Source organism: Petaurus breviceps, unplaced genomic scaffold, assembly GCF_028583685.1.
Source record: "Petaurus breviceps papuanus isolate PSGF00001 unplaced genomic scaffold, PetGlider_PUasm1.0 186, whole genome shotgun sequence".
NCBI lineage: Eukaryota > Metazoa > Chordata > Mammalia > Diprotodontia > Petauridae > Petaurus > Petaurus breviceps.
The window spans coordinates 32,885,637-32,899,613 of NW_027185798.1; the positions used below are offsets into that span (position 1 = coordinate 32,885,637).

General features: G+C 39.2%; 1 protein-coding gene across 8 annotated transcripts in view; it reads left to right on the plus strand.

The window, feature by feature from the left end:
* The window catches only part of OTUD7B (OTU deubiquitinase 7B), a 76,239-nt gene that overhangs the window by 39,225 nt on the left and 23,037 nt on the right, over positions 1-13,977 (plus strand). For all 8 annotated transcript variants that reach the window (XM_069090126.1, XM_069090120.1, XM_069090119.1 and 5 more), the window contains one exon: positions 3,575-3,725. Coding sequence is in view for 7 of the 8 variants with exons in the window: in XM_069090120.1 (XP_068946221.1) it covers positions 3,653-3,725 (73 nt within the window). In the remaining variant the exon portion in view is untranslated. The remainder of the gene's footprint in view (positions 1-3,574; positions 3,726-13,977) is intronic.

Below are 13,977 nucleotides of genomic sequence, written 5' to 3' on the forward strand. Positions count from 1 at the left end.
TGTGTGTGTGTGTGTGTGTGTGTGTGTGTGTGTGTGTGTGTGTGTGTGTGAAGTATCTGAGGCTGGATCCGAATTCAGGTCCTCCCGACTCCAGGGCCGGCACTTTACTCACTGTTGGAGTATTTATTTGTCAGCGCAGACTGCAGTTGAGAAGATTGAAAAAGTGGTTGGTTTGAAAGGAGGCAGTAAGAACATTTTAGATAGGCTAGTAGTGCGTACAAAATCATAGAGACAGAAAGAAAAGCGACCGAGCAAGGAATCAGGACAGGAAGATGAAGAGAGGCCACTTTGAAGCCTATGATGAAGAACTGGAACTTGATGCTCGAAGTGACTAGACTCATTATAGACTTTAGACTGTATCTTGTGATCAGTATTGTGGGTGATGTGATTTGGGAAAAGATGGGCTCACGGACTACTCTGCAGGCCTTCTAAACTAAGGCTGGGAGTTAGAGTAACGAGCCATTTAGGGTGATAGAGCCATGGCCATCGCCTTTTCTTTTTTCTTTGGTCTCTTTGTGGGTATTGACCTAATAGTGTTATCTCTGGGTCAAAGGGTATATACAGTTTAATAGCTTTTCGGAGCTTAATTCCAAATTGTGTTTGATTTTAAAAAAAATTTAAATTTGTTTTCATGTTTGTATTCTCTCCTTTCCCACACCCTCCCCATTGAGAAAGCAAACCAAAACCCCAAAACATGTTAGCTATAAACATGTATGGTTGAGCAAAACAAATTCCTGCATTTACCATGTCCAAAAAAAATTGTACTGAGTCTATCACTTCTCTCTCTGGTGGTGGGAAGACTATTTCATCATGAGTCTTCCAGAATTGTACTTGGTTATTATGTTGATCAGAGTTCCTAAGACTTTCAGAATTCCCTTTATAATATTGTTAGTGTGACATAAATTGTTCACTTTACTTTTTATCAGTTCATAAAAGCCTTTCCAGATTTCTCAAAAAATATCCTCTTAATTCTTATAGCGCAGTAGTATCCCATCACATTCATATACCATAACTTATTTAGCTGTTCTCCACTTGATGGGTATCCCCTCACTTTCCAGTTCTTTGCAACCACAAAAAAAGCTGCTCCATGTTTTTGTAAAGGTGGATCCTTTTCCTCTTTCTTTGGTTCCTTTGTGGGCATCGCTGTAGTAGTGGTATCTCTGGGTCAAAGGGCATACACAGTTTAATCTATTAAGCTTTTTGGAGCTTAATTCCAAATTGCGTTCCAGTATGGCTACATGTTATGTAACTATTTTTTCCACAGCCTGTCCTGCATTTGTCATTTTCCTTGTCAACTTTGCAAACCTGATGGGTATGAAGTGTGGTACCTTAGAATTGTTTTAGATTGCATGGATCCTCTTCTCCTCACTCTCGTGGCTGAGAACGTTGTGTCATATTTTACAGAAAAAAATTGAGACGATTCATTTGAACTCCCTCTTCTCCTTTCTTCTTCATTTCTTATCACTCAGGACTGGGTTCCATATATTGGCTTGCAGAAGAACCCAGTCTTTCTAACTATCTGTCAGTAGTCCCTGAAATCAACATATGTCTCTTCTTTTTACTTCCTTAAGGAGTTTATTTCTCAAAACTACTAGAAATCCTCTAAGAGGTACACTAGTAAATAAAAGAGGAAAGTTACAAAGTTATATAGGTATTTTCACTTAGATCTGGTTTTCCATACAAATGCATAGGGAAAAAGAACTGCTTATTTCATCTGCTACCCTCTCTCTGATCTCATTCAGCTATTATGCCATCCAGTACTAAGTCCTTTCATTTACTGTTAAGCCTCATCCTTGGTGGCCTCATCAGGTCTTGTTTCAGGGCCCCCTTGCTCCTGACTTATTGATAGGTCTGTAGTTATAGGAATGTCCTAGGTTTAGTTATCAGGGGACACCTTTCCATTGCTCTTGTATTTGCTCATCCCCAACCTTAGGTCTCTATGTCTCAGGTGTGTAGTTAAGATGGGCAGCAGATCATTTTATAGATTGCATAACAAACAACATAAAAAATCCTAATAACCTATACAATTTCAAAATACCTTTTCACCTTCCTTTATTAATTAGGACAAGGTAAAATTGGCATAAAAATGGCTTTTGGATTTTCTGTGGTTTGAAATTATCTGTAGTGCAATTTATTTCCCCTCCACTAGTATACATCCTCTAGAGTTGCCTTAATTGGCATTGTGAATGGGAAAATCAGGCCAAATTATATCTCTTCAACTGGAATTCAGCCTTTTGGGTTCTTGCCTCCTACCCTTTCTTTATGGAAATACCCCAACTGCCTCCTCTGTCCCTTTCACCTCCCCTAAATGTTTTGTAACCAAATGGTTAAACCTCTACTTTAAAAATAGCATCTGTGCTCCAGTGACCTCAGTCCTTTGCTGTATATTTGGCCTAGTACCTTAGAAGAGAAGGGATGTGAAATAATAGCTAGAGAGGTAACTTGGAAATCCCGAAGACCTTTGAATTCAAGTCCTGTTTCTGACTGCATACTGGCTTTGCAACCCTGGGCAGGTCAAATTGCAGAGCAGGTGCTGAATTGGGTTGGTAGAAGTTCCTCACCAGGAGCTCCCTACTCTGATGAAATCATAGGTCTGGTCAAAACATTACGGAGGAATGTGGAAAATCAGGATTTTGGTTGAGACCTAAACAAGCAGCAAGGGGGTGGGGGAGAGTAGTAGAGTGGTAACAGGAAGCTTCCCATGGAAAAGATTAGTTCTGAGTTAATGCACTTCTGTACTCCAGGAATTCTGAGATAAGTGGGAGGAGTTTTTCTGAAAGAAAAGCCTTTGAGGATTTTTGTTTTGACTTTCTCCAAACAGGTTATTAGGAGGTATAGGACACAGGAAATGAGGGTCACTTGATAAACTAGGTACCTTCTATAGGGAATTGGCATAGCTACCAGAGGTGGTAGGAATGGTTCAGAGATTTGCTTTTCACTGTAGTTAGTACTGTTGTCTTAATGGAGCAGGTTGTTAACCTTGGAGAAATGTGGATCTATAGCCAGACTAGCAGGTCAGAGACATAGTTTCTGTAAAAGACTGGTCCGTTATAAAAGGGATCTTTTCAGGTGGAATTTATTTGAATGGAGTGAGTAGGGGTTACTTTCACAAAATAACTAATAGGCTGAATCCCTTTTATCATAAACCTTTAGACTCCCTACACTCAGCTTTGCAAAGTTGATCGTTTTCTTAGTTTTAAAATCAGTTCTGCACATCTCAGCTTTCATTAAACCTAAAGTCCAATGAAGATCTGCTGCTAGAGGTACATCTAAAATCTATCTCTAAAGTTTTCTATGATTGAGCTATCAGTATACTTTGTGCCGGTGTGTCACTTCATTAATGCACTCAAGAGTTGACTGTCAGAACAGCTTTTGGGGGAAATAAAAGGCAAAGTAGTATTCCTATATTGGAGATGAGTTAGCAAAATTAAATTTATATCCTAAATTAAATTTTAAACTTTAAAATCTGCAGATATGAATGAGCTGGCCTAGTTTCCCCATTTTCAAAATTCCTTGTGTTAGGTTAATTGTCTTATAGTGAACTTTGAAATGTGTGCATTTATTTCCTTGTTAGGTGGAAGCCTGAGTTTTGATCTGTGTTCCACCTTCAACCAGCTGCTTGAGAGGATTTCATGATTACATCACCCTGGACATGGATGCTGTCTTGTCAGATTTTGTCCGTTCCACAGGAGCAGAGCCAGGATTGGCCCGTGATCTTTTGGAAGGTGAGGAATTGGAATTGGGAAAGGTTTTTTTTTTTCTGAAGCTGGCTTAGGAAATTTGAAGATGGTAGAAGGATTAGCATATGATAGTTTACTGTCAATAAAATCATCATCAAATTCTTCTTAATGATTACTAACCATAATTTTAAAATGAAAAGTTGCTTTCCTACAATCACCAAGTACATTATTGAATTGCTTTCTTCTGCTTCAAGTCACTAAGTGCTCAGGAACTGCCGACTGATTTTCATATTTACCTAAGAATAACATGAAGGCAAATCTGAGAAGATATATTTGATATATCTTGAAATATGATTTTGGTTATTCTTTAGCATTTTTCATGCCATTGTGCCTTAATTAGTGTGGATAATTGTAGAATGTGTTGGTTTGTAGTTTTTATTTTACTGTCTGCATGCCCATGTGACTGTCCTGGATTATAAAATCCTGTAGGGCAAGAACCATGATGTTCTTTGTTTTCTTCCTTTCTCTCTACTCACATAGCCTAGTCTGAGCTGCTTATCACTTCTCACCTGGACTATTTCAGTATCCTCCTAATTGGTCTCCTTGCTGAAAGTCTCTCCCCCTCCCAATCCATTCTTCACCAAACTGCCAGAGTGATTTTCCTAAAATACACATCTGATCATGTCCATCCTCTACTCAATAAACCCCAGTGGTTTCCTTTTGCCTGTAGGATCCAAATATAAATTCCTTTGTTTAGCCCTTTACAAGTTGTCCTCAACCAACCTTTCCGGTTTTTTTTCACTGTAGAGCCCAGCCAAATTGGGCTCCTTGCCATTCTTCACACATATTTTCCTATCTCTTATTTCTGAGTATTTGTGCTGGCTCTCCCTGATGTCTGGGAATGCACTGCCACCTCATCTCTGCCTCTTAGAATCCCTTGTATCCTTCAGAACTTTGCTCAAATGATACCTATTCATAACCTTTCTTGATCTTAGCTCCCAGTTTTCTCCTCACCCCCTTAAATGTGTCCTGTATTTATTTTTATATACTTACAAACATGTATCTCCCAACAGAATATAAGCTCCTTGAGGGCAGGGACTGTCATTTTTGTCTTTGTATTTTCAGCATCTAGTATAGTGCCTGGCACATAACCAGGTGCTTAATAATTGCTTGTTGATTGATTTATGACTATAGAATTCTTTGTATGATTCTTTGACTTGCGAAGTAAATGCTTTTTGATGATGATGGTGAAACATAATAAAACAAAAAGATTAGATTAAAGGGTATCTGAAGCAGAAATCATTATCTTCTTCCCTTCCTTACCTTTGCCCCCAACTTCCTCCTCTCTTCCACTCCCTGTTTCAGAAGTTCCTAAGTGCTTTTTTACTGACTAATTCTCGTTAGATTTCTTGATCATTATTTGGTCTGATTGGAATTTTAGGTTTTTGTTGGAGTAGGTGTGGATGAGTTAGAAACCTGCCTCTCTGTTCAGGCAGCCATGTTGGCCAGAAAGCTTTTATTGACTGATTATTCAGGCAAATTGTTAGATCACTAAGAGGGATAGGATTAACTCCATAAGACAATTTAATATCTGTCCAGTGACCTGTGAGAGAAGCTATTTGTTGAGTACCAAAGAGAGGCTTAGGTATAGGATTTATTGTAGGTTAATCTCTATCAGATCTAGTCTCAGCTCAGTCAAAAAAAATTTTTTTAAAGGAGAAGATGAGATAGCAACAAACACATTTGCTCCTCCTTAATTTAATTTTGTATTATCTTTCTTTGACATTCCTTCAAAGTTTGGTGGGACCTGACTGGTGGCCCAAACTTGAATGGAGAATGTGTTTTGTCCTCTCAGCAGCCTTTTCCCTACCTTTGTCTTTTGGGAGATTTATTCTGTTACCAGTGCTCACCTTTTCTGTCTGAGTTAGACTAATCTTCCTGAAAGGGAGAATGACTTAAGTATGTGTGAGAGGGATGGGAATAGGGTTTCACTTGTGGGGATTCATTACAAGCTTTCTCTTAAGGTGTTTCCCCATAGCCCAGGGCCTTTGAATTTGTTTGATCTTCAATTCTCTTAATTTGTTTGAAATCCAATTATAGTTTCTTGTGGGCCCTTCCTGGCCATTTTGGAGTGGCCTCCCTAACTATGGCCACTAACCTTTGCTTTTCTGCTGGAGACCTCTAGGTACTTTGTGCTTCCAGACAAAACCTGACAGTCACCACTCAGGTACCAACAGGTTTGAACAAACTGCTAAGGATAAAGGACATTATAACCTATTGAACAAATAGCCTTTGCAGGTACTTGAGCTGACACCAGCATGAGCACAGCACCATTCTATTACAGCAGTTGCTAAGTCTTTTAACTGAGGCTCTTGGTTTATTCTCAAGTACCTCAGTTTCTTTCTTTCTTTTTTTTTAAAAAGCAATTGGGGTTAAGTAACTTGCTCAAGGTTACACAGCCAGTTATTTCTGGGTGTGGTGCTAAGTATCTGAGCCAACCGTTAGTACCTCAGTTTCTAAAAAATGAATGTCAGTGCATTTTGGCCAAAGTCTGATCAGCCTTCCTTGTTCATGTGAAAAATGAGCAATGGAAGATCTTTTTTTTTTTCTATTTCTTATTTTTCCCAAAATGCATTATTAAATTCTGGTTTACATCATTCATTTCTGCCAGATTTTGAGTTACAAATTTTTTCCCCTTTTTCCCCCTACCCACTGCCCCAAAATATCAGTCCCACAGGATATCCCCTCCTCCAGTCTGCTCTCTCCCATATCTTCTCCCATACCCTGTTCGACTTTTCCAGTAGGGCATGGTGGATCTCTGTGCCCCAGTGCCTGTATATCTTATTTCCCAATTACATGTAAAATAGTATTAATAATAGTATATATGTTTTTTTAAACATTTGATTTTAAAACTTTGAATTCCAGATTCATTCCCTTCCTCCCTTGTCACCCACCCTTACTGGGAAGATAAACAATTCAGTATAGGTTATACATGTGTAACTATGCAAAACATTACCATAGTAGATATATTGTAAAAGACTGACTATATTTCCCTCCCTTCTATCCCACCTCCCACTTGTTCTATTCTCTGCTTTGATCCTGTCCCTTTTCAAAAGTGGGTGCTTCCAACTTCCCTTCCTCCCAGCCTGCCCTTCCTTCCATCATCGCCCCTCTTATCCCCTTCCCCCCTACTCTCCTGTAGGGTGAGATACCCTATTTAGTGTGTATGTATTCAATGAGAATAAGGTTTTGCCTTTTTGCCTTCCTGTTCTTCCCCTCCATTGTAACCATTTTCCCTTGCCTCTTTTATATGAGATAGTTTACCCCATTCTGTCTCCTCTCGTATATTCCTCTCTCACCTCTTAATTTCATCTTTTAAGTATCATCCCTTCCTATTAAATTGGTCCCTTTATCAATGTTTACCTGTAAACATATATTTACATACACACATTCATGTATGTATTCATTTGCCCATATATCTTCCTATATATAATATATATAATACATATTATATATATATATATTTCTATTCCCTTCAACTATTTTCATACTGAGAAAAGTTTCATCAGTTACAATTATCATTTTTCCATGTAGGAATGTAAATAGTTCAACTTTGACAAATTCCCTATGATTTCTTTTCCCTGTTTTCTTTCTCATGCTTCTGTTCTTGTATCTAAATGTCAAATTTTCTATTCAACTCTGGTTTTTTCATCAAGAATGCTTGAAAGTCCTCAATTCCACTGAATGTCCACATTTTCCCTTGAAACATGATATTCATTTTTGCTGGGTAGGTGATTCTTGGTTTTAATCCCAGCTCCTTTGACCTCTGGAATATCATATTCCAAGCCCTTTGATCCCTTAGTGTAGAAACTGCCAGATCCTGTATTATCCTGATTGTGTTTCCACAATATTCAAATTGTTTCTTCCTGGCTGCTTATAATATTCTCTCCTTGATCTGGGAACTCCGAAACCTGACTATAATATTCCTAGGAGTTTTCTTTTTGGGATCTTTTTCAGGGGGTTATTGGTAGATTCTTTCAGCCTCTATTTTTGCCCTCTCGTTCTAAAACATCAGGGCAGTTTTCCTTGAGAATTTCTTGGGGGATGATTTCTAGGTTCTTTCTTTGATCATGACTTTCAGGTAGTCCAATAATTTTAAAATTCTCTCTCCTGGATCTATTTTCCAGGTTAGTGGTTTTTCCATTGAGATATTTCACATTGCCTTCTATTCTTTCATTTGTTTGGATCTGTTTAACAGCATCTTGATTTCTCATAAAGTCACTAGCTTCCATTTGCTCCAGTCTAATCCTGAAGTTATGATTCTCCTCATTGAGCTTTTGAGATTCTTTTTCCATCTGGCAAATTTGGCTTTTTAAGGCTTTCTTTTCCTCATTGCCTTTTTGAGCCTCTTTTTGCCATTTGAGTTTGTCTGTTTTTTAAGGTGTTATTTTCCTCAGTCAGGCTGTTGACTCTTATTTCATAATTTTCTTGCATCGTTCTCATTTCTCTTCCCAGTTTTTCCTCCACTTCTCTTATCTGCTTTTTAAGGTCCTCTATGGCCTGTTACCAGCTCATATTTTTCTTTGAAGCCTTTGGTGCAGAAATTCTGACTTCATTGTCTTCCTCCTGTTCCATGCTTTGATCCTTTTTGTCCCCCAAATAGGAGTCTAATGTTGAATTCTTCTGTTTGCTTTGCTTCCTTTGCCTGCTCGTGTCGCCACTCAATTACTTGACCCCTGGGCTTTTTGCCACAGTAGGACTCTGCCCCCAGACAGGGGAGCTTTGTTCCAAACAGTGGGGTTTTCTCAGCTGCCAAAGGTATTAGTTGGGTGCCCTCTCTGAAGTGTCCACATGCTCTGGCAAGCTGGTCACACACCCTAGGACCTCGACCCTAGATGGTAATCCAGATCCAAGCAGGTTAAAGCAAGAGTGATTACCCCTCAGACTGGTGCCTTGGTTGCCCTACAGTCTGCAGGCCAGGGGCTGAAGCTGCCACATGGCTGTGGTGCTCCTCACCCTGGGGGCAAAAGCCAATGCACTCCCAACTAATGGATCCTAAAGTCCACACTGCACTTACCTCTCACTTTGTCCTTTGCATCTATGTGGTGATAATTCTGGAAACAGCCACCGCTGCGGGTGGCTGGTCAGGCCTGCCCTGGTGCTAAAGCCTCAGTCTTGGAGGGGCTGGAGTCGGCTCCCAGGGCGCTGGGCTAGCCAATTCTTGCCGGCCTGCTGGGCTGTCCTCAGTGGGAGGTTAGCTTCTCTGCGTCATTTTGTGTGTTCTGTAGCTCTAGTGTTTGTTCAGAGTCCCCTTTTACATGAATTGAAGGAGGTGAGAGCCGGAGCCCTGCAGAAGTCCTTCCTGTTTCTACTCCACCATCTGGACTCCCAATGGAAGATCTTTTGCAAGATAAAGGACTGAAGAATTTATTTTGAGTCATATCACTTTTTTGTGTGGTGAAATCTGGGACTGTTTTCCAGTTTTATGCCTTACTGTCATTCTCATCAGTCTTTGACTGCTGTCAGGTCCTTTCTGGATATGACAAAAGCCATGAGGTTTCAGATACTGTTCCATATAATAGCTCTTGCCACCATTCCCCTCTCTGTACTCACAAGACTTAATTTCATGCTCTGCTTCTTGAAGTAAATGGATGCTATAATAGCCTCCTAATTATTCTTCTTGTCTCCATTCTTTTGTTTCCTCTATTCATTCTTCACAGCTACCAAAGTGATATTCTTTTTTTATGAATTGTAAAAAAAATAATATTTTATTCTCTGCTGCCCCCCCCCAATTACATTCAGGGTTTTTAAAATTTTGAGTTCTAAGTTCTATCCTTTCCTCCCTCCCTTCCACCTCCTTAAGATAATAAGCGATCTGATATAGGTTATATATCATGTATAACATTTCCATATTGTCATGTTGTGGAAGAAAACTTGAACCAAAAAAACTCAAAATAAGGAAAGAAAGTGAAGAAAAGAATGCTTCTGTCTATATTCAGATGCCATTAGTTCTTTCTCTGGGGGCAGATAGCATTTTTCATCCTGTGTCCTTTGGGATGGTCTTGTATCATTGAATTACTGAGAACAGCTAAGTTGTTCACAGTTGTTCATTGTACAATCTCTCTGTTACTTTGTACAGTGTTCTTTCTCCTGATTCTGCTCATTTCATTCTTCATCAGTTCATGTAAGTCTTTCCAGGTTTTTCTGAAAGCATCTTGCTACTCATTTCTTATAACAATAATATTCCATTACAGTCGTATATCACCACTTGTTCAGCCATTCCCTGATTGATGGACATGCCCTTAGTTTTCAGTTCTTGGCTACCAAAAAAGAACCGCTACAAATATTTTTGCACAAATAGCACCCCCCCCCCATTTTTGGGCTCTCTTTCAGAGACAGACCTAGTAGTGGTATTGCTGGATTAAAAAATAAACAACAGCAACAAAACCCAAAACAAATCCAAAACCCCTAAAAAATCAAACTGCAAAGTTTTATAGCCCTTTAGGCATAGTTTCAAATTGCTCTCCAGAATGGTTGAATCAGTTCACAACTCTACATTAGCGTCCCAGTTTTCTCACATCTCCTCCAACATTTATCATTTTCCTTTTTTACTTATTAACCAATAAATAGGTGTGAGGTGATACTCTAGAGTTATTTTAATTTGCATTTCTCTAATCAATAGTAATTTAGTGCATCAAATTAATATTCTTAAAACATAGGTCCTACCATGTTACATTGCTGCTCAAAAAGCTTCACTGACTGAGTCTGTTCTCTCTAGGATAAAATACAATCTCCTTTGATTTACATTTAAGTCTTTTCATTGCATATAAAGAATACCAACAAGTATGAGGTCACTTATATGAACTGATGCAAAAGGAAGTAAACAGAGTCATGAAAACAATATGCTAATAACTTCATTCCTTTCTGAACTCCACTCCTAATTCTGTGCTACCGCAGCCTCCTCATCTACTTCTGCAGCCCTTTCTCTGATTGGTGGAGGCCTCTCCAGTTTAAGGAAAGAACCTCCATTTTAAGAAAAATGCCCAGGCCAGCCATGTCTTCATTTCTTTCCGAGCCCCTCTCTTGACTCTCTGCACTTTCTTCAACACATAGTATCTCTTCCCTACCCCTAATTTCCTCCACCCACCTCCTTTTACATGTTGTCTTCCCCTATTAGAAATATGTTGTGTGAGGGCAGGGACTATCTTTCTTGGTTTATTTTTATATTCCCAGAATTTAGCATAATGCCAGACACTGTGTAAGTTGTTGACTTGTTGATTATGTAAATGGAAAGAATAACAACAACAAAGCAAATTAAATCCTTCTGATGATAATGACCAACCTTGGTCCAAGGAAGAGCTGTGGGAAAGCACTTGCCTCTTTGCAGAGATGGTTGACCTTGGATGTGAAATACTTTATGTAATCTCAGACTTTTTTGATGTGTTGTTTAGTTTTGTTGAACTATTTTTGAAAAATCTTTTTTCTTTGGTGTTAGAGAAAGCTCTAGGAGCAGGGAGGGGTAAAGGTTATATTGGCAGATGTGAATGATGTAAAAACAAAAGATATCAAGAAAAAATTACAAATAATAAATTCCTTTCATTCTCTAGCTCTAACTTGTCCTTGGAAGTGTTTTCTATTGTTGCCCCTTCTAATCTCTCTCTCCCTTCTGTACCTTTGAACAGGCTTTCCCAATGCCTGGAATATTCTCTCCTACCTTTGCCTTTCAGAATCTCTATTTTCTTCAAAGCTCCTACTCAGGTGTGGTATAAAGCTTTTAGTGAGAACTTCCCCCTTGTTAGTGTTCTTTCCCAAATTATTTTGGTATTACTTGTTATGTATTACTTACCTGTGTGTAACAGATCTGTGTAAACAGATCTAGAAAACTCACCAGACTGAATCCTGATTAGGAAATCTAAGAAAAAGAAATCACAGTGAGTTGGTTTTGAAGCCCAGATTAGCAAAGAGAGACAGGTCTATGAACACTGGGAATGAGATTTGGCTAGGAGCACTCAGTACGGAACATTCCAGAACAGGGAGAGTCTGGACACCAGGGCAAGAAGAGGTTCCATTTCCAAGATAAAGTGTCTTAAACTTAAGGTTCAGGAGTAAGTGCCAACTGGCAACTTTATTGCACACTACTCAGTTCCAGGTCATAGATCCAGGGCAGACTAAGGAGAGGGTCTATGCCTCAGAGTAATATTTCAGGGTGAGGAACAGTTGAAGGCCCTAGGCTGTGTACCCATTAAGGAGCAAATTAAGAAGCAAGCAGCAGCAATGTGGCTTGGATCTTAGTAGAGGAGAGAGGTCTCAGATCCAGCGTCTAGCCCTGTCTGAATCCTGTATAGGAATGAATAAGATTGGAATCTTAGGCCAAGGTACTTCTCAGTTACGTCACTGAGTCAGCAGAACTTTCTAGCAGTCTGGCTAAATCTAGTAGTAGGCTAATGAAATTCCAAGTAGGTCAAGCCTACAGACCTATTGTTCAGACCCAAGCCCAGATCAGGAACTTAGAGAGTTCAGATCAGGGGAGTAAAAATCAAACTTTGTTGTGGAGCAGACCATTTTGGCAACACTGAACACTGAAAGCTTGAAGGTCCTCAGCCTGAGGTGTTCCTGGGATCCTGAAATAAAACATTCAATATTCTAAGTAGAAACAGACAAACCCAGACATTCTCTCTAGGAATGTGAAGAGCCTTTAACATCATGTCTGAAGTCAAGAAATAGGCTAGAAGAATGAGCAAACAATATACAAAAGAAAGCTAAAAAAGGGAGAGGGGATAGTACCCACATAGGGGTATGGTGGAGAAATCAGTCAGAGAAGTCACCTGGCTGCACTATTTTGTGACTTCTCTGACTGATTTCTCCACCATACCACATGTAGGGTACCGACCCCCTCCCTTTTTTATCTTTCTTTTGTATATTGTCTTCCTTTGTTAGATTGTAAGCTCCTTGAGGGCAGTGACTTTTTTTCCTATTTGTATCTCCTAACACAGTGCCTTGCGTGTAGTAGGAGCTTAATAAATGTGTATTGACTGTTGTATATCTTGATGATCTTAAAAAGAAGAATGGAAAGAGAAGAAAAGAAAAATATACTAGGGGGTAGGGAGAGAAAGGTTCACAAAAATTATTTGAGTTTGATGCCACTCTTCTATCCTGTCTCACTAGATACTCTGATTAGCCCCCATGAGTTCAGTCTCTGTGCAGCTGATTCTCAGATCTATATATCCAACCCTAGCTGTTTTGCTGAGCAATTACGTATCACCCACCAGGTGCCTCTTGGACACTTCAAACTGAATGTTCCACAGGCATCTTAAACTCAGTATGTCCAAAACATTATCTTTCCTTCTGAACACTCTCCTTTCTGTACTTTCTAATACTGGCATTTATTAATTAAGCATTTTTAATAATTTAATTTATTATTTATTATTATATTAATTTAATAAATTAATCATTTATTAATTGCTTACTGTGTTCCAGGCACTGTGCTAAGTGCTGGGGATACAAATACAAGCAAAAAGAAATTTCCTGCCCTCAAGGAGCTTACATTCTAATGGGTGAAGACAATACAGAAAAGGAGATCTGAAAAACAGGGTGGTGACCAGTTGAGTGTGTAGTAGCTAAGTCCAGAGAATAAGGGATGGCTAGTCTGGGCCATTCTCCAAAATAGAAGTTCTAGGAAGAACTCTCCAGTGGGACAAGGGACTGAAGCTAGTGGAGTCAGAAGGTATCTGAGGCATGTTGGACAAGTCTGGGGAATCAGGATTTGCTGGTTTGTGTCTTTTTCCAAAATGTAGGTTTTAGGAAGACCTCACCAGTGTGGGAGAAGAGCACCACCATTTTCTGAGTCACTTGGGCTGGCAAACTTGGTGCCATTCTTGACTTCTCACTTATTCTCACCCACATTTGTTGTCAGGTCCTATCATTTCTACCTTTATATCTCCCTTATACATACTCATTTCTACTCATACAGTTACTACCCTAATTAAGACCCTTATCACTTCTCTCCAGGATTATTGGAATAGCCTTCAGATTGGGTTTTCTTTCAGGTTTCTTCCTTTTTCAGCCCATCTTCCATACTGTTATCAAGATGATTTTTCAAAATCACAGTTCTGACCAAGTTACTTGAGCTCCAGAGTTAAAAATAAACTTCTCTCTTTGACATTTAAAACTCTTCATAACCTGGTTCCTTCTGAACTTTCTGGACTTTTTACACCTTACTCCTCCCATATACTTTGCAATCTAGCTATACTGACCTACTTACAGGTCTTCAAACATGAAATTCATCTCCTGTTTCTGT